Source organism: Ciona robusta, chromosome 2 (assembly GCF_009617815.1).
Source record: "Ciona robusta chromosome 2, ASM961781v2".
In the NCBI taxonomy this organism is placed as follows: Eukaryota; Metazoa; Chordata; class Ascidiacea; order Phlebobranchia; family Cionidae; genus Ciona; species Ciona robusta.
Window position 1 is genome coordinate 6,974,220 of NC_143236.1, and position 20,951 is coordinate 6,995,170.

Genomic DNA, 20,951 nt, shown 5'->3' on the forward strand with positions numbered 1-20,951 from the left:
GAATAAACGTCTTCACGTCAAAATCCGGCTTCTTACCGGCCACCACTCATTTGGACTAGCAGCCAGTAGATTTATCGAATAACAAGGAAATAATTTACCTTTAACTGGCTTAAAAATGAGATCTTTAGTCTTTATTAATTCGGATTATAAAATGAAAAAAAAAGTTTAACTCTTCCAATACAGTAGCGCCCATTATTCATAATTTATACAGCAAAGAAAAGGAAATTAGCTGAAAAAATAGTCGAGTCTGATTTGATTTATAATAAAAACAGCAGATTTCGTTCTCAGCGTATTCTATGTATTCCTCATATCGTTTTGACAATACAGGGTCTACGGTAGCGCACGTTAGGGTAGGAACATGTCAGAAATTGTTGTTTCGAAAGGTGGCAAAGCTACGTTTGTATGCGAGCTCCCAGACTCGTCCTACAGCGGCCATTGGTACCAGGTAAACGGCATATTTGGATTCAAACAGTACGTTTTACAGAATTATAGCCCCGAAATCCACTTTCTATAATGTAATAGATAGTCTGTAGGCTACGAAATTAACGCATATATAGTAGGGTGGGGGAAGATGGGACACCTTTTCGTTTAGTTTTCTCTTTCCTTTTGGTAGTAAACAAAGAACATTCAATGAATTATAAAACCGTATCCTCACGACTTCCACAGACCGTTGTTAATTGTTTAAAATACGATCAGGCTATTATGTATTAAAGGTGTCCCATCTTCCCCCACCCCACTATACTAAAGTGTTGTGTCATTTTGCAAACAGTTTTTTTACGAACTCATAAACCTTAACTGTTTTTTTACAACAAATGACCATAATTATAAACATAAGCAATATACATATAGGCGACTAAAGTGGAAAGTATCCTGTTAATTGCACGCAAACACCATCAATTGACTCGCTCGCAATTTCTAGTTTAATAAACGGCGCCTTAATGCAAAACTGATTAAAAGTAAAAACCTTCACGTCAAATTAACATGACTATATGTTTACACTGAACACGTGCGCTTATTTTGAATTTTTAGTGTGATATTTTATAAGCGGGCCCGAGGTGTATGAAAGAGAACATCCGCGATATAACGACCCCGCCACATATTACTGTCGAGTAAGATGGGATACCATTTGTACACCAAAATTTTATTCTCGTGATTTGAAAAGAAATGCCATAAGGATATGGTTGTAAAACTCTGTAAATGTTCTATGTCCACTACCGAATAAAAGAATGAGAACTTTTCTCGTCTTACCCCACCCCACTATACACGTTTTGTTTTAATACACAGAACAACAAACAACTGAGCGATGGATCAAAATACGAGATCAGCGTATCAGGCGGGGAGCAAACTCTGGTTATTTTGAGCACGCTTAAATCTGACGAAGGCAGCATCGTGTTTAAGGCAAAGAAAGGAAATGTAGAAGTTCCCTTTCAACTTACCGTGACAGGTGAGAATTCAGAAGTTAAAAAGGAAAAAATGTAACATTCCGCCGCCGCGACTAGCACGTCTGCCTCTAGCTGGGAGGCTATGGGTTCAAGGCTGGACGCTGCTACACTTGTTGGCGTAGGCTATGTGTCCTTGGGTAAGAAATTTAACATCAATTGTTTTAACCCAGAGGTAACTAATGGGTTGTGCGAATTGTCAGTTATACACTAACAAAAAATAATCTACAAAGTTAAATATGTGACCCACTAAGTTAGATATGTGGTTTATAAATCTCGTTAGTTGCCATTGGGATTAGAAATAGAACACCAGTGTTATAACGACTGTTGTTTCCCTGCAATGCCAGGATAAATAATTGTCAGTCACAAATTCAAAAAATCAACCCATGTTTGTTGAATTTAAATAACTCTAACAATGCAGAGCCTCCTTCTATTGACCCAGAAGAGTTCAAACAATCTGCTCAATCTTTACAGAACCTTAAGACAGGTACGTACACTATATCTTCTATGTATGCTTTCTTAGTATGTTAGAACAACGTGTACAAGCTGGCTTGTGATGGTCCCAGTAACATCTTCTATCGCCCAAAGTTAGGCTTGCCTGTTCCCAATAGTATAGCTGATGCAAATAGCTATTTTGGGATAGTTTAAAACCAAGGGTATGGACACAATATAAGTATCTTGGGTGTTGGGGTAATTGGCACACTTCCACTTAAATTGTAAGTCTATTATGTGCTGAGCTGTAGGACCTCATCCTCAAAGAATAGAATAGTACAACACATTCTAAAACATTAAAACATAAGTTTTATTAATGAGAGTATATGCGTTGAGTATCTGTAAATGGAGGTCACATGCCAAGAATGGCTGAGAAAACGTGCAATAGGCTATACATGCTCGATGTGTTGTAAACTAAGGGTTGCAGGTTCAAAACTTAGGCAAGTGTCCATAAGAATATGTCCCATGATGATAGCTGCTGTTCGTGCCAGGAGTATAATAAGTCTGAACATGCTTTAATGGTAACTTTTAATTTAAAATTGTAAATGAAGCATATTGGTTTGAATGTACATAAACAACATCTTATTATATTCAGGTCCAACAGCCAACTTGTGCTATTTCTCATATTTTATCTATGGCTTGCTTTAATAACTGCTGTTTTTATGTGGTTAAGAACTTGATCTTTGCTATAGTTTTTAAAGATTTAAAGAAAATGATGATATTTTATTTTACCATTAGGTACTCCTATGGTTCTGCGTGTTCCCTTTTCTGGGGCTTCCCCCATTAAAGCCTCATGGACGTTTAATGGAAAGAACATTTCATCGAGCGGTCGATACAAGATTGTCACTACATCAAGTGAATCAACTCTGACAGTCGACAACTTGCAGGGCGAAGACTGTGGAACATATGAGGTATAAGTTTATAACACAAAATAATCAAAAAGCAATTACCCACACAGTTACACATATGTTAACTTGTAAACAAAGACTATGTGTTAAAAAGGTCACCTGTGTTATAACTTTGATTGATGTTGTTAAGTATGAAGAAAATGACACCGATACTGATTGATTGTTTTTTCTTGGGCAAGACAATTAACTGCAATTGTTCTAACCAAGTAGCCATGAAACAAGTTAGCAAAATTTTCAACCATAAAGAAAAGCAATAACTTAAGTTCTACATTTTGTAATTTGTAAGCAGGCATAAGGTGTATAAAACAGGACAACCGTGTTATAATGAATGTCCTTGCCTCATTCATTAACATTATATTTACAATACAAACAAATAAACTCACAGGTCACCCTCGAAAACAAGTTTGGGAACATGAGGGTTCCAGTTGAAGTCACTTTATCCGATGTTTCACAAGTGAATTTCGAAACTGTTCAAGTTCCAGGAAAAACTGTTCAAAAATCGAGCACTATGACTGTTGAATCTGAAAGTGGTATGTGTGAATATATGTGTGGGGTTGTGATAATGAAACTACAGGGTGGTATATATATCTATTTATTGATGGGGTTATAGGCAAATCTTCTTAAGTAACAAGTTGACAATAAGTAAAAACACAAGTGCTACTAAATACCAAGCAAATAAAATTGAGCCGTACTAATGGTGTACCAAGAAGAAAATGAGTTTTTCGATTTACTAGAACCATTAACCTCTTATTTTAAAAAGAAAATCGTTGCCAATTTAGTAGCACTTGATGTATGTTTTAATGAAACTAGAATACATGTATGCAAAAGATGCAACAAACATTGTTCAAGTTAGTTGTTAAAGTTAATCATGGGCAACCCTTCATGGGTTAAGACTCTGATTTCTCCCAGTTGTAAATTTGACAATCAGGGATTAGAAGACAAACTAGTTTTACTCTACAGATAGCAGCGGTTACGTATTAGTAAAAATAATTCCTATAAAAACGACAATTTAAAAACTTGTGAATAAATTGGAAAAGTGGCTATATAAATACTTTTAGTAATCGAGTAAGATTTGTCAATCACTGCCTAAGCAACTCCCTTTACCCCTACGGCTCCTACTGTGGTTACATATTAAAGATTTATATGATTGCTGTAAGTTGGGAACCCCTGGTTTAAACAGATCATGTTATCAGTAGGTATAACTATCATTGCAAATATACCACAATATAATACAACTGTAATTTCAAATTCCAATAAACTGCCTTCTGTCCAATCAACCCATTTACCTCCTGGGGGAATTACGAAGCTTTTATAATTTATTACGTCATGTACATCACACTAAGCAGCTGCCTATCCTACAGCCCTTGACCTGCGTTAAACAATTAATGTGTCTATCATTAACAACACTGTATAGATGACATGATACTTAGTATTGCTGTACTGTATAACTAATATATATATGAATTTTTTTTGTTTTATCAATCTTTTTTTTCTTTAAAAATTAACTTTTGGAAATCTTTTGTTTTTTCGGTACTTGGGCAAAACACTTTATGAAGATTGCTACAACTGAGATAATACTAATAGGCTGTTCAAATTGTCAGTCATATTTTTTTGTTAGCAAGCACAGGGTGCATGAAAAAGAAAACCCATGGTATAACAAATGCCCCTCAATGTGGGAATAAATAAGTAAAAAAAACACACGAATAAATATAATATATCAATCACATAAATATAATATATTATTCACATAAATATAATATATCATTTATTTAAATTCATTCATTCATCATTCAAACTTACCCAAACCTTTCCACAGTTGAAGCTCCACCCAAACCAGCTGGAAACATCAAGTTTGACAATATGGCAGCAAATCACTTCAAGTTGTCGTTTGTAACAACTGCCCAAGCAAATGGGAATCTGCATTACATTGTAGAGCAAAGCAGTGGGAATGGTTGGACACAGGTACAGTGTGGGAGTAATATAATTATTTTTTTATTTTTAGCAATGCTGGATCTAATTATATATTTCATTTTAGGGCCATTTGATATCATACTTAATAAAATCCTTAAACAAAAGTTTGGTGAGGTTCTAAAGCAAGTCATGCCATGGACCTAGGTTCCAATGTTTGCCCATTACACAACTTATAATTATGTCATGCTACTATTTTTAACTTTTTCTTACTTTCTAATAACAACCATCCTTATATAGGTCATTTTTATCGAGTTATCTGGTATAAAAAATTGTAACAAATGCCCTGATAAACAATTGGCAGACTTAACGTCCAAAAATGAACTGCATGTTTTCATACCAGAAAGGTTATCTACATAAGAATGGTTGTTATTAGGGAGTGAAAAAATAAATTTATGTTAAAAACGGTAGCATGACATAAGTCTGGTAGCAGAAGTAACAGAACCTTTATATAGTGTGCAACATTCCAACCTGGTGAAAAGAGCATCCCAATAACTGGGTTAGAAGCGGGGAAGCGATACACTTTCCGCATCAAGGCTGCGAATCCTGCTGGTGAAAGTGAGGGGTTGGAGTCGCGTAGTGTCACGGTACAAAAACCTTCCAACCCACCAGTGTTGGACGCTGCTGTGGTAGGGAAACTGAGCGGAGACCAACATTTGAAGGCTGGGAAAGAACTGAGGTTGAAGGTGGGTGGGGCTTTATAGGTAGGATGGACTGGAAGTTACATATGTGGCAACTTAAAAGCGGGCACAAGGTATACAAATCAGGACACCCAAGATATAGTGACTGTTGTTTCCTGGTCACAACAAACACTTAGCTATTATTTGCTTGGAAGTTCTTAATATGTCCGGTTGAATAGGCCACCCCTGCCTCCGCTCAGAGGATAAATAAGTTACATTCACTCATATTACCTTATACATGATGGTTGCCATTTTTGTTCCCAGATCCCATACACTGGTTTCCCGCTCCCAATTGCTCAGTGGACCAAGGATGGGAAGAAGATGGCAACCAAAGGAAGAGTTGCAGCCGAGACAAGCGACGTGGACACTACTTTCTCCATCAGTGGACTCACTGCAGAAGACAGTGGAGAATATGGGTTGCTACTGAAGAATAAAGAAGGAAACGCAAAACTCAACTTTAATGTTGTGATTATTGGTATGAGATTAAATATTAGATGGGTTTTTGTAAACTATAGCTGTCAGGCATATATTATTAATACCTGTTTTGTGAAAAAATTTATTATACTTGTTTCGTGAAAAGGCATTTACAGCGACTTTTTAAAGTCTTACATACAAAATGTTTTAATTTTTTACTGACAATTTAAAAAACCTAAAAAAAACACTGGGTTGAAGCAATTCTTATACAGATAGTGACGAACAAAAAAAGTCACATAAATCACCATATTTACTTTAGATGCTCCAAGTGCTCCTGCCGGTCCCATCGTAATGGATGAAGTTATGAGCACGGAGATGACTTTCTCATGGAATCCTCCCAAGTCAGATGGTGGGAAACCAGTCCAGGGTTACGTGATTGAGAGGAAAGATACAAAGTCACCAACATGGACGCAAGTTGGAAAGGTAAATGATTGCTTGAAGTTTGAATTCGGTCCTGCCAGTGCTGAGCCACAGTAGTTAACATGCCTGTCATTACATCAGAAATATAAGTTGCTTCTACGAAACACTAAAGCTAGGATAATATTTCTAAACAAACTTTGACGATTTTATAAAAAAAGATTTTATAAACATTTATAAATATTTTCCACCATGAGTAAATATTCAAGCCCGGAAGTCTATACCAAACTGTAACATGAATATAAAATAAAACTTTATAAAGTTTTGCAAAACCATGTTACAGGTTGATCCCAACACCTTGTCATTCACCAGTGATGGGTTGACCAAGGGTTTGAAATATTCCTACAGGATCAAGGCTTATAATTCAGAAGGAGAAAGCAAACCACTGTTGTCACCCCTTGTGCTGGCCAGTGGTAAGTGTTGTATGTATAAGATATTATATTATGTGTTGGTGAAGTCCTGTAGCAGACATTCTATGGGATTTGAGGTATATGTCAGAATTAACATGTTACTTAAAAAGATTTAGATAAGGACGGAAATCTGAAGAAATCGCATAACACAAAAGATGAAACATTAGATTTAATAAAATAGACATTAATTTTTCTACCAGGAGATCTGTTCTTGGAAAATATATATATTTATTTTGCAATTACTATATAAACGAATGTTTACAACATGTAGTAGTATTGATGGGACTTAAAATAACGCAACTCTGCCAAATATGGTCAAAAGCCCAGTTTTAAACAGTTTCTCTTCTATTGGAAAAGTAGTCTTGCTAAAAATGAATGAGGGTCCTCTGTTTTTAAAACACTGCAACTTACAGGACCCCCTGGAGCCCCCGGCGTCCCCACACCCACCACTGTAAGATCTACAAGCATTGGAATCAAGTGGGATGAACCAAGTAATGATGGGGGAAGCTCTGTCACCGGGTATTCTGTTGAGATGAGAGAAGTTGGTGGGGATTGGAGCCCGGTAGGTGTACATTTTATTCAAGGAAAATGATAATAGATTATATTTAAAAAAATAAAATGCATGATTAACTGTAGAACAGATTCAAAGTAAATGAAATGCTAAATCCACTGTAATAGCAATCTATGAAATTCACCTCGCATCACTGGTAACATAATTTCTATGGAAACTCAACCTACAACAGCAATTTGATGCATACGATTTTTTAGGATACAATAACATACTTAAAAGGTTTAGATATGCATTTATTAAACATTCCAAATCAAAACTGGGTTGGAAAAATTACTGTTTGGTGTTTTGTACACTAACTCCAACAGTAGTAGCATTCAGCCTTGATTTCGGTATCCTCTAATTAAGTCCTCTTTGCAAAGATTTATGATAAAATACTAACTCATAATTCTGCTTTATGTAATGTAGGTTACAAGTTCTCATATTAAAGGAACAACAGCCCAGTTAGACAACCTCGTGCCAGAGAATGAATATGAGTTCCGTGTTTCTGCCAAGAACTCAACTGGTAAAGGAAGATGGGCTGAAACCAAGAAGCCAATCACTGCAATGGATGCTCCAGGTATGTATGCCTCATGCTCGCGGCCAAATTACTACATGGCTTGAAGCCTGACCTATAGTGTCTTCTTATACATCAGACAAACATGGGGTATTCACATCAGACACTACAAGTATATTATTCATAATATCCAACATTCTGTTCTATGTGAATACAGTCTCTGTCACGAACCTACATTTTGGGCCAGATTCGTCCAATTACCGCAATACTTACTACCAACTCAAAAAAAAACATTAAAATTTCTTTGTATACACATAATGTTTAAAAAGTCGTTGACCCACCCTGTAGAGCCTCCAGTTATATCTGAAGCCGCGAAACAAAGTTTCTCAGAGCCAGTAAGTTGCCACGCTGGTGAAGACGTCAGTCTTAAAGTACCGGTTTCGGGGATTCCCCGTCCAACAGCTACATGGAGCCTGAAAGGCAAACCAATTAAAGGTAAAAATTTCAGAACTTCAACTTTTTATTTAGTTAATTAAGGAATTTGGTTTCCTTTTTGTTTTTTTTTACACAATTTTAATTTTTTTCCAAGTATGCGAAATATTTTTGAAGGCTCCAGTGTGGAATGTTTGTACTTTTTCACACAGCTATAATTTATAACCTTAACAAAAATAAAACAAGTTTTTTTATAGATTGGTACTTTGTACTTCTGGCACATCTAGTACTATCTGTTTATATATGCTACTTATATGATGTTATAATTTGCAAATTCTAATTCAATACAACATGTGTAATAAAAAAACTGAAATGAGGTCTTGTAAGGACTTTAACTGTTATTGGTTTGTTGCAAATTGTCTTCTTTTTATTTTTCTGTACAAGTTAATTAGACATTCGTTATCGTATTCTAAAAAATAAATCAAAATTTAAGTTATTTCTGTAAATAATACATTGCCGGCAGCGTGCATGAGGTGTTTATGTTTCCCCCAGATCCAAGAATCGAAGGCAAAGTAAACAAGGAAGGGGCGGAGTTAAAAATTGCCGACGCAAAACGTGGAGATTCTGGCGTCTACCATGTTAAGGTTGAGAATAGTGAGGGTGAAGTGGAAGCTGATATAACTGTCAAGATAACTGGTAAGTTAAAGAATCACCACCTTCTGTAGTTGCAGGGTTGATTTTAAAAACCAGGTAACAAAATGTTTAAGGTCGTTTTTCTACGCAATACACTGAACTAATTTCAACTTAATGAAAAAGAGTAATACAGTAGTTTTAACTTAAAAGAAAACCAATGGGAAGGAAATATGTACATTTATAAAAACACAATGTTTAATGCAAGCATTGATGTTGAACTGCTACATTCTATCAAAGTGTTTCTCCCTTAAAAATGCGTTAAGCTTTTTAGTTTAAAACAGTAAACAATAAGTAAAATTTAACAGACTTAAAAAATAAATATTAAAAATATGAAGATGGCTATAACTTAACCAATTACACAACCACACCAGACGTACCATCAACACCAGAAGGCCCGATGAAGACGGTCAAGGCTTCGTCTAAAGCGCTCACTGTTGGATGGGCGCCACCAAGTGACGATGGAGGAATGCATATTACGCAATATCTCGTCGAACGTAAAACTTGTGGGGATGAGTTAGAAGAATGGTCAAGGGTAAGATGAAAATCTATATGTGAAAATATGTGGCCAGAAAATGAAAGCTGTTATAACACAGGGTGTTCATACACCTTATGCCAAAGTTACCGAGTATGTTACTTTGTGGGTGATTTTTATTTATGTATAGCTGAAGATCTGGATAATGTGAATATTTATCTCATGTGAATATGAGTGTATTGTTTCATATAAACTTATAGTATGAGTATCATGTTATGGTAGCTTCTAATATGATTCAATAACACAGTATTTATTACCACAGATTGGCAAAGTATTTCCTGGTGAAGATTTAAAGATGACATCCGACCATGTTGACAAGGGAACATCATACAAGTTTCGCGTCAGTGCACAGAATGCTTTGGGTTCAAGTCCCTTTCTTGAATCAGCGGAAATATTGGCTGATGATAAATTCAGTAAGATTTAAATTAATTTATATTGTTAATTGCATTTAATTAATGTTGGTAATTAAAATCTTAAATTTAAAGTTTTATTACTAAGATTTATTTAGACCTTTTGTAAGGGTAATTGTATTACCAATTTTTAATTTTGGGCTGTGAACTGCTGGCTTAAAGTTTATTTTTTAGACTTTTTAATACAAGTTTGGAACGAATTGCTTTGTTAGAACTGTTGTTTTCAAAAGTGTTTCTACTTGTTATGTTATTATTGCCAGGTGTATGTACTATGAGTGTTGAAGTGATCTTACTGATTTTATAAAAACAAAAGCTAGAAGAATTCTTTCACACTCACAGTAGCTATTTGTTTGCATGGTTTTATCATGTAACTCAATCCCTGTTATTAATTTCAGAACCTCCTTCTGCTGTGGCTGCCCCAGTTGTTAGTGACATCACAAAGTCATCTTGCGTTGTCACATGGGATGAACCAGATGATAATGGAAGTCCAATCTCTGGTGAGTTGGTTGGTAATGTTGTAATTTAATATTTCCTTCAACCCTAAGGTTGCTGACAGGTTGTCGGAATAGGCAATACTACAGAAAAAATCCCCCATAAACTTGCTTACATAGTATCTTGCAGTTTGTCATGGGGTGTATGAGGCCACTGAATATCTGATTATGGTATCTGTATCATCATTTTAAAGTAGTTAGCGCACCTTCCTCTACGGGTTCAGTGTTATAATGACAGTCATTACGCAAACATAAATATAAAAAAATTTACTATTGTTATTTTATTAAATTCTATTATTTTCCAGGCTACATTGTTGAGCTAAAACGGATAGGGCGTAGGAACTGGGTCCCACAGAATGGAGGTCGACCTGTAATGGACAAGACCTTGAAGGTCAAGGATCTAACAAAAGATTGCGAATTTGCGTTCCGTGTAACGGCTGAGAATGAAGGGGGAATGGGGCCTGCAGGCAAAGAAAGTGAAGTTTTCACAGCAAAAGATCCAATTCGTAAGTTCAAAGGGCAATTATTAATTAATACAATCTAAATCTTAATATTTTAGATTTTTATAATTCTAAGTTTTACTCTAAGTTTAGATTGTTTAGTTGGTAGATCTTAAAGTCACATATTTATTTAAAATGATTCTGACTGTAATTAAGATTTCAAACCTGTTTTACAGTTTTTTAAAAAAAATATTTATTTGGTTACTAATTTTTTTAATCGCATCAACAAAATGCAAGTAATAAAAATTAAACCCCCAAAAATGTATATTTTGATACTCTATAAAGTTATTATATTCCTCTAAGCTCAAATGTTAAATATGTTTTACAAGTAACAGTACTCAATGAACTGTAATTGTCACAATGCGTTCCAACAATTCAATTATATTCCAGCCCCCCCACCCCCACCAACTGATTTCCAGATGGTTGATAAAACTGACAAGTCAATCACATTTACATGGCTACCACCACCTAACCTTACTTCAAGCAATTTTAATGGATATTTCATTGAACGTTGTTATGAAGGAAAGGACAACTGGGTGAAATGCAATGAGACTCCAATCAGAGGCTCCAAGTACAAGGTTATTACAGTTATGGTTTATAAAAAGTTTAAAACTTTCTAACACAACATAATATAAATTTTAATTTTCGAATGAAGCAACGAAAACCAGATTAAATAAAACAGCCAAATGAAGGGAAATAGCAACAAAAGAACAGAATTCATATTGCCTAACATATTTTAGTTTTTGGCCATCCACTTTTTAAAACTTCGTACATAAGCATTCATCTGTTAAAGAGTTCCAAGCTTAGAGTAATACTTATGTTTTATTATACAGGTGGTTGGTTTAAACAAAGGAGATAAGTTTAAGTTCAGAATTCGTCCTTACAATGATGGGGGTTATGGGAATGCTTTCACCACTGATAGTTACATGGAGATTAAACAATTACAAGGTACTTATATAAAGTATTGTCTGTGCTCTAAATAACCGTATATCCAAACATGAATAAATTGTCCTATATTTGCCACAATTTTTTTACCTTTTATATTTTACAACACAAACTGGGCTGGCTAAAACTCCTTGTTCAAACTTTAATTTATTACCTTTTAAAGTACCGCTGGAGGTTCCAAATAATTGAATAGTTGATTAATTTTTTATGTTTTAAAATGATTGGTCAACACTGTTTACTTTTTGACAGAAAAACCCAAGATTTCATTTGATTCATCAATTAAACAAAGTATTGACGCTCAAGCAAGCGGAACATTAAGACTTATGGCTTCTGTGTCGGTAAATTAATCTAACAATTATTTTATTATGACTTCCGTCTGTGAGAAAGTGGTTAGCACGCCTACTTCTAGTCCAGAGTTTACAGGTTCTAGGCTTGGTGCTAAAAAAGTGTAAAAATGATTCACTACCATTGGCAAAGTGGTTGGTGTGTCTGCCTCCTGCCAATAGTTTACAGGTTCGAGGCTCGCTGCTGCTACCACTGTGCGTGTGTATTCTTGGGCAAAACAACATATGCTCTATTATAAAGTTTCGTTCAACTTCTTGCAGGGCAAACCAACCCCGGTAATTCACTGGCAGAAGGATGGGGTGGATTTGGACAAGCGTGGTGTGATTCACACACAAGGTGGAGTTACCCAGCTTACGATTAGAAACTTAGCAAAGTCTGACTCGGGAACTTACAGCTTGGTTGCTGATAACCAAAGTGGGACGATTAAAAAGATGGTGAACTTGGTTGTGAAGGGTAAGTGTAGGTTTAGGATGCTTCATTTAACTTTTGGTTTAGCAACCACCCTTTATCTTTTACTTTATCTTTTAAGTATTTTTTTAACTTGTTCATATCGACTACAGTCAACCCTGCTTAAACGCCCCACGTATAATCAGACCTCTGGCTTAATCGGACCGCTTTTCGCTGGTTCCGAATCTAAATACATTTTTACATACGATCTTCCCTGGTTAAACGGACCAATATCCCGCTTAAATGGACCATTTCCCACCAAAAAATAGGTTTATGGCCCATCCGGGAGCATACGCGTACACTATTTAGAGAGAAAGGGCGATGCAGGAGCCGGATTATGACGAACTTTGTTCTCCCCGCATCTTGGACGACTCGCTTAATCGGACCACCCGCTTAATCGGACCAGTTTGGCTTGGTCCCAATGTGGTCCGATTAAGCGGGGTTAACTGTATTATTTTGCTGTTAATTCTATTCGCTGTTTTAATTAATTTGATTCGCTATTGATTCCAGAAGATATTGTTTTACAGTTTTAAACCCAAAATCTATCGGTGTTCATTATAAACCTTTTACTTACATAATAACAACATACTTTTTTGTAAAACAGTTTTTCTGGCATTTATTTTCATACCAACATTTAAGGATCATATACAGGACCTCTTTATCAGGGTAAATTACCCAAATAAATGCCAGAAATGCTGTTTTACAAAAAACTGTAATATGCTTGGACCTAGAGGCAACAGTATATATATAAAGGCAACTTACTTGTGTTTCCACAGACTCCCCTGACCCTCCATGCAATATTAAACTTGGTGAGCTGCAAGATGATGGGTCCCTTCTCATCACTTGGGACCCACCACTTAATGATGGAGGAAATCCTATTAAACATTATTGTCTTCAGGTCAATTATATATGTATGACACATTTAAAGTAATGTATAGTAGAGTTGTGGAATATAGAACACTATTTCACTCTATTTTCTTGTCCCACTTGGTAGTAAACAAAGAACTTTTAAAGAATTATAAAACAGTATCCTCACAACTCCTATAGGCCGTTGTTAATTGTTTAAAACTTGATCAGGATATTTGGATATTATGGAAACATGGTGTCCCATCTTACCGCACAGTACTATATGTTAAGTGTGATCGACAGAGTTATTTTGTATTCTATATAGGTGGGATCCTCCTAAAGAACCTGGAATTAGGGGCAGTTTAAGTAATTATACAGGAGTTCTATTTTATACATCTGGTGTCCATTATATATACAGTGTTTACTATTCTACATGGGCAGCACATCAGGGTATCTTGAATGTAACACAAATATAATTCATTACCAAAACAAGAGACAGTGTTATACTGACTGTTGTTTCACCATTTGTTCCCTTATTTTCATTATAATACTTAAAAAATAAAATGTAAGTTTTGTTACAAAAAAAATTTCCACAATTTGTAAAGTTGTAATTAAAACCCCAAACATTTACAGAGAAGAGACGCTTATTCTCGCAGCTTTCAAACTATTAAGGACAAGATTAGTGGGACTAGCTACCAGGTGCGGGACTTGAAGCCGGGGTGTACCTATTACTTCCGTATTATTGCTGAGAACGAACTGGGCAGGGGAGATGGGAATCAATCTAACTTGCTGACTGTCATTCAAAAGAGAGGTAGCTACATATCTAGTAACTGGTATTAAGTTACTTTCACTAGTAGACATAAAGTAAACTAGTATTTTTCTGCTCTGATATAAGTTTTCAAATTATTATTTACAACTAATATTTTTTTAATTATGAAGAATAGAATAGTTCTGGTGTAACTACTGAAAGTAACAGTTAAACAGTAAGTCCCTGTCCAGACAAGAAAGTACTTAAAAACCACTAAAAATGTCTACTAATGCGCTTTGGGTTGGTGACCACTGGGTTTGATCAATTATCATCTGTCTTGCCCAAATACACACATGCCCCCAACAGTAGCAGCATTGAGTATTGAACCTTGTATAGTCTGGTTTAAAGGACGGCATTCTAATGCATGTGGCCCTTTGCCACTTTTCACAACATTTAAGTCGTGATTGAGAATTTTCTTGGATGTAAAACTGTAGGATCCCCCATTCATATAACAGGTCCACTGCACATTGAGAAGATAAGATATAATAAGATGAATCTAAACAAGGGAGCCAACTTTAACTTGGCCATGAAACCTGTTACAATCCAGGAGCGTGGTGCAGCTAAGTTTACGTGCGCTACTGTTGGAAAACCAGAACCGGAAATTGCTTGGTATAAAGGTAAAATGGGAATACAAATTAAATGTAAATACAATGCTAAGACAAGAAGCCAACTCTGGCCTATATATTGAGTCACGTCTTACCATAGGACCTCACGCATATAAAACAAAACATGCTTTGATTTGGGACAATGGGCTAACCCTGGCCTAAATCTCAAGTCCAATGGCATGTATTGTTGTAGACCTCACCCATATAGCAAAAAATGTAAATATATGATGCTGAGGTAATAGGCCAACAATTCGCTGTCCTGTGGCATACTAACTCATCTATATAGAATACAATGAGATAAACATGAATTACTTTACAGACGGCATCAGAATTAAAGCAAACAACAAATACTCGATGCGCAACCAATATGGGGTTTGCACGCTCACAATATACGACTGTCGAGCACGAGACGCAGGGATGTATAAGTGTGAAGCAAACAACCAGGTTGGGAGAGCAATCTCCGAGGCAAACCTTAGTGTTCTGCCAAGGCTCATCTAAGCAGCAAAACAGCTGTCATCATTTTATTATGTACATCGTCATCTCAACTTTGGTTTCATCAGTTTCTGTATAGTTTTTGCCCAACTTGTTATTAGGATTTCGTTTCTGTGTTATGTAACAAACACTTGGGTGTTCTGTTCATAGTTGTTTATAGTTTATACCGCTTTTAAACGTGTTAGCGATAGAACCGTCATGTGAGGTGTTGTATGGGAATGAGCTTTTGTCATGTGAATACAAGTCTTATGCTCAAATACCAGGAAACTTGGTTTATTTCTGCAATATGATCCAAAATATTAATTGATATGAAACATAAAAGCAACTAAAGTTACTGATTTTTCTCTTGGTTACAGTAATATAAGTGTGAAAGATATACTAAGAACATAAGTATATAAAAACAACATTCATTATGACACTTTAAAGATTAAAACTGTTTTTACGACTTAGTGGATAAAAGGGTGGGACTGGTGCAACTATAAGCAGCTGTTTAATTAGTACAAGAATACTGTTATAGTTAGAAGAAAAACATTTATGTAAAACATCAACATATTAAAAGATTAAAGAAAAAAATCACTCAGGCTGTGCTGATTATACGACTTTATTTGCAGAGGAAGTATTGCTACAGAAACATAATAATAGAACAAATACTGTTTGGATATTGTGACTAATATAACAAAAAAGAGCGAACGGTTGTAAAAAAGGCTTTCTTTCTGTAATTTTTGTGAAGTATTGTGCTATGCTGTGCTATACTCATAGTATATACAAGAAAACATTGATGCCATTGTTCCCCAAAACTATTTTAGTGTCACTTGCCATAAATAAATATGTACAAACCAATAACACTAACTTGGTATTTAGTTGCAACACAAATTGTTATGATTTTTAACAAAGGCGTAATTAAAAACAATTTTATAAATAATCGCTTTTCTGGATAATTTTAAAGTGGTAGCTTTTTCTGGTTAACAATAGGTCATAGTTTTTGTTGCAAAATAAAATGTTTTAAAGTACCAGGTAGCAGCAACATTATTATATTACCAGTTGATTGTATCATATATATATGGGGTGCGAATACCATGTTTCATAATAGTCATTGGGTGGTTCAATATTGATATATTGGGGGTCAGACCTGTCCATTCTGAGAACCCAGCTTCTGTAGGTACACACCAAAAAGATAAGTAAGAGTAGAAGCGCGAACATTCCTAAGGCAATTATATCACTGGTGTAATGAATGGCGCAGTCATGTTTGTTTGCATGTTCGAGCTGCTGGGTGTGGTGACCACATTAGTTGGGTACAGAGGGTAACACAAGAAAGTTATTGGAGTTGAACAGTTTTGTGGAATCCAGCGTGATTTGGATTCTCTAATTCACAACAGTGATACACAGTTTCCAGGATTACCAGGATGACTGTTTTCAACCATTGTAGTTGATTGATTCTACACACCACACACCACCATCCAACCATTTGTATTTGTCACCTTTTTTGCTTAAACCTATCCAGAAGTATCGGTCATAACATCTATCTGTAATATTATGCTGCACGAAACTTTTCAGAGAAGCAACCACGTCATATATTGTAGCATTGTCCTTCATGATGGCCAGTTGTGAATTATCCACTCTCTCGCAGTGTTTTTGTGCATCAGTAAAGTTTAACTGTTGCCTGTGGAAATAAACTTGGCCTAATTTTCCATTATTACTTGCATAACAAGCCTCTTCTTGCTTTTTATTGTTTGTCATCTTCTATGAGCGAAACTACAAAGAACAACACAGTATATATACTGTCACAGATTTACAAGCTAAGAATTGTGACATATAGAACAAAAAAGAAAAAGTTTGTAAAAAAAGGGAATTTTCGGAAAAGGGTTACAAAAAAAGTTCTGGGGAATTTTTGAAAGTGAACAATACAGTATCACGTCATGCTAAAAGCAATAAGGCCATTGTTTCTAATACCGTTGCAAATTTAGTTTTGGTTATTATAAATAGCTATCGGTGAACAATAAATGTTGTAATAGACTTTAATCGTTTTACTTCCTTGTAAACTTAAGGTTAACATAAAAACTAAGCCCTACTGTATAGCAGTGAAACAAACGTAACCAAGAAATAAAACTTAGACGACCATTCAGAAAAAATTACAATTTAGACAAATACTTTTAAGCCTATATACATAAAATAATTAACTTTTACAGTCAAAAGACTTTGTGAGCCACTAAAAGCACTAAAACCAAAAATGACTAAGCTTAACACTTAACAGTAATGTAGCTGAAATTGAATATAGCACATACACAGTTAGTTCTTTTAGTTTAGTTGATACTGCTGCTGGCATCCTTGGTTTATTTCTTTTTGTTCACTTTGGCGTAAGGTACATCCAGGGTGAATGAGACTTCATTTTTCGGAGATGGGTTCATGTTAATATTCTGATCAGGTGTGACATCACCATTTACAGGAATGACATCATTAGAACCACACGCTTGAGGATCCAAGTTTAATGAAGCATCTTCAGGCTGAAGGCGAAGTTCGATGTCCATGTTGTATATCGGATTGATTTTTTCCTGTGCAGATTCTTCATACATTGGGTTGAAGTTCAAACTCATGTTGACTTCAGGATTTTGGGCAGGGCTGAGGTTTTGATTTCTCTGTTTGCGTTTTCTGCAGAAATACATCACAACAATAAGTGCGAGCAATAGCGCGAAAACTCCTCCTGCAATTGCCCCGATCAGCACTGGAGATACAGATTGGGGTGAGGCTGCTGTAGCAGTGGATTCGGATAATAAGCTTGAATTACTGTATATGCGCGGTGTTGAGCTGGTGGTCATGCGCCTTGTTGAGCTGGTGGTCATGCGCGGTGTTAAGCTGGTGGGCATGCGGGGTGTCGAGCTGGTGGTCATGCGCGTTGTTGAGCTGATGGTCATGCGGGGTGTCGAGCTGGTGGTCATGCGAGGTGTTGAGCTGGTGGTCATGCGGGGTGTTAAGCTGGTGGTCATGTGCGGTGTCGGGCTGGTGGTCATGCGGGGTGTCAAGCTGGTGGTCATGCGCGGTGTTGAGCTGGTGGTCATGCGGGGTGTTAAGCTGGTGGTCATGTGCGGTGTCGGGCTGGTGGTCATGCGGGGTGTCGAGCTGGTGGTCATGCGCGGTGTCGTGCTGGTGGTCATGCGCGGTGTCGAGCTGGTGGTCATGCAGGTTGTTGAGCTGGTGGTCATGCTCGGTGTCGAGCTGGTGGTCATGCGGGGTGTCGAGAAAGTGGTCACTGTTGTTGTTGAAAGTGGCTCATCTGTTAATGAAGTATAACACAAGAAAGCTGATAGACTGGAACAGTTTTCTTGGGACCACCGTGGTTTCATTCCTCTAACCCAATACAGTCGAACACAGTTTCCAGGATAACTTTTATCAACCGGTGTAATAGTTTGATCCCACACAACACCATCTAACCATTTGTATTTGTCATTTTCTTTGTGCAAACCTATCCAGAAATCTCGCTCAATACACTTTCTATTTTCAGGATAACTTTCCAGGGAAGCAACCACGTCATATATTGTAGCATTGTCCTTCATGATGACAAGTTGTGAATTATCCACTCTCTCGCAGTGTTTTTGTGCATCAGTAAAGTTTTGGCCTCTGTGATAATGAAGTTTGCCCAATCTTCCATTAATGCTTTTATAACAACCATCATGTTTATTACTCATGTTTGTTTAATGCTTTGCTCCTTAAAGATACTGGTATCAGCCTAGCCTATAACAATCTGTATTACATATTAGCACATTAAGAAAGCTGTGAATATATGGCAATCTCCACTAAAACTCAAAGTATCTGAAACCATATCGTGTTTAAGTCTTACCACATCTTGGCTTAATTCAATAAGTTTGTTTTTAATTTGAATACAAAACACATATAGCCTAGATTTCTTTTCTCCTACAACATTCTTTATATGCATGTATTTAACTAATATACCTTATCTAGCCAAAGGCAAGTGTAGCTTATGTATTTACTGAACATCAAACATTACAGATATAGAATTAGCAAAATATATGTTTAAATATACATCCTATTTCTATAGCCTACTTATACCACACACATACCAAATGGCTGTCTTATTGTACTACTACTGAACAAGAAATGAACAAGAAAATTCCAAAACTAGGACCGTCATCATATTACAGCACCTTAACAAGGAGTAGGCCATTGTGTTTAAACAATGGTTAGATGCATACAACGGACAATCTTAATGTTCCTGAAGTAACCAAGCGAGGACAATACAGTGTGGACTTTAAGGAACTGTTTTAAAAGACAGTAATGTTTATACACATGTGTGAGCGTCTGTTTAAGTAGAAATGAAATTTACCCCAAGGAATGCTCTTCCATGATATGAACATTTTATCAGTGATACTGAATTCTCTTTATGTAATATCAGAGTAAAAGATCATTACTTTTTTGTTGGGCAGATTTTTTTAATATGAGCATACAGAAGCTGTGTTTTGCATTTTACAGAACATTTTAGTATAGTTTGTAACATTTGTCTTACGTCATCATGTTGTATTTAGTTTATAAAAGCTTCTGTGACAAAGAAGGTTAAGTGCTTGCCCATTTACATTGGGTTCAAAGCTTGATGCTGACACTACTGTGGGTGTGTCTGTCTTTGGTTTAGACACTTAACTGCCATTGCTTTAACTCATATTGACTTGTGGGTCAGCCAATGGTCGATTATACAATAATAAAAACATTAATCACCCGCAAAGGCTACATACGTGGTGTATCGGTTGATTGTGCTCTAGCACAGACTTAATGATATAAAGAGGCAATTGCCACACCTGGCATACACACAACTGGGTAATTGTTTTATTATCACGATTAGAATGACGGGAAAGTAGATGTTACGAAAGCAGCGAAACTGCATTCCATTCCTCTCATGCTTTTGTTTTCGCTATACAACGTTGCTTTATATTCAATCTTTATGCATTAGTGTTAACTTTAGCTATCTTTATATCATTAAGTCTGTGCTAGAGCACAATCAACCGCTACAGTGGTAACTCATAAGCAAACAGGAGGTGTATGAAATAGAACACCGGTTATATAGCGACTATCGCTATGCCTAAGAATATATATGATATTCAAAAGCATAATAACAGGTTTCTACTAACAGCAAACCAGCTCTTGGCTTAGGAATACTAAACTTGTACATTTGCACAAATTATTTCATAGGTTAAGTACAAATGAATATTACATTCAAAAAATAAATAATCCACAATACAAAAATACATATAAACTTAGTGTTAATCAAATGGCTTATAAAACTTACCTTGTTTGTTTTTAATTCCATATTTCAGTGTGGACAGATCCGTTATGACACTCTTCTTTGTACAAGTTTACACAATTGCAGTAGTTATTTAGTATTTACTGATTTTAGTAACTGCAATTCAGTTTACAAAAAACTTTAAAAAATCCCCTACTATGAGCTAACAACTTTAAGAAAATCCCCGTTTAGGGTGGTCACGAGGTGGCGGTATAGTTTGTAAAAACGTCTGAAGTAAATTCACGTCCCATTATTTTGTATTTTGTTAG

The 20,951-nt window shown here is 36.0% G+C and overlaps 2 protein-coding genes across 5 annotated transcripts; one reads left to right on the plus strand and one right to left on the minus strand.

Annotated features, from left to right (window-relative positions):
* The first annotated feature begins 306 nt into the window (after positions 1 to 306).
* LOC149740701 (immunoglobulin-like and fibronectin type III domain-containing protein 1) lies at positions 307 to 15,657 on the plus strand. Of its 3 annotated transcripts, none has more exons than XM_089873374.1 (26): positions 307 to 445; positions 1,285 to 1,444; positions 1,861 to 1,926; positions 2,670 to 2,842; positions 3,225 to 3,369; positions 4,656 to 4,801; positions 5,263 to 5,493; positions 5,752 to 5,962; positions 6,221 to 6,384; positions 6,662 to 6,791; positions 7,202 to 7,350; positions 7,765 to 7,915; positions 8,201 to 8,347; positions 8,837 to 8,980; positions 9,349 to 9,509; positions 9,772 to 9,922; positions 10,315 to 10,416; positions 10,716 to 10,916; positions 11,301 to 11,488; positions 11,744 to 11,858; positions 12,105 to 12,193; positions 12,461 to 12,653; positions 13,424 to 13,545; positions 14,127 to 14,304; positions 14,736 to 14,918; positions 15,226 to 15,657. In XM_089873374.1, exons 1-26 carry the CDS (start codon positions 359 to 361, stop codon positions 15,402 to 15,404), a joined length of 3,966 nt encoding a protein of 1,321 aa, XP_089729500.1. In that variant the 5' UTR covers positions 307 to 358; the 3' UTR covers positions 15,405 to 15,657. The 3 variants fall into 3 exon arrangements, with proteins under 3 accessions (XP_089729500.1, XP_089729501.1, XP_089729502.1); XM_089873375.1 differs by having other exon boundaries at positions 14,757 to 14,918; XM_089873376.1 differs by lacking the exon at positions 307 to 445 and having other exon boundaries at positions 1,439 to 1,579.
* Positions 9,883 to 20,904, minus strand: LOC149740702 (uncharacterized). Of its 2 annotated transcripts, XR_016384499.1 has the most exons (3): positions 20,689 to 20,904; positions 13,410 to 13,522; positions 9,883 to 9,907 (listed from the first exon to the last, which is right to left on the minus strand). XR_016384499.1 is itself a non-coding variant. In XM_089873403.1 (2 exons), exon 2 carries the CDS (start codon positions 19,076 to 19,078, stop codon positions 17,729 to 17,731), a length of 1,350 nt encoding a protein of 449 aa, XP_089729529.1. In that variant the 5' UTR covers positions 19,079 to 19,134; positions 20,689 to 20,904; the 3' UTR covers positions 15,656 to 17,728. The 2 variants fall into 2 exon arrangements, 1 of the variants encoding a protein (XP_089729529.1); XM_089873403.1 differs by lacking the exons at positions 9,883 to 9,907; positions 13,410 to 13,522 and adding an exon at positions 15,656 to 19,134.
* Between the last annotated feature and the right edge of the window lie 47 nt (positions 20,905 to 20,951).

Excerpts from the sequence above, each read along its gene's own strand:
- LOC149740701 (XM_089873374.1), top strand. The coding sequence starts at position 359 with ATGTCAGAAATTGTTGTTTCGAAAGGTGGCAAAGCTACGTTTGTATGC. Across the intron at positions 2,843-3,224 it reads AAGACTGTGGAACATATGAG|GTCACCCTCGAAAACAAGTT; the intron begins GTATAAGTTTAT and ends ATAAACTCACAG. Across the intron at positions 7,351-7,764 it reads TTGGTGGGGATTGGAGCCCG|GTTACAAGTTCTCATATTAA; the intron begins GTAGGTGTACAT and ends TATGTAATGTAG.
- LOC149740702 (XM_089873403.1), bottom strand. The coding sequence starts at position 19,078 with ATGAGTAATAAACATGATGGTTGTTATAAAAGCATTAATGGAAGATTG.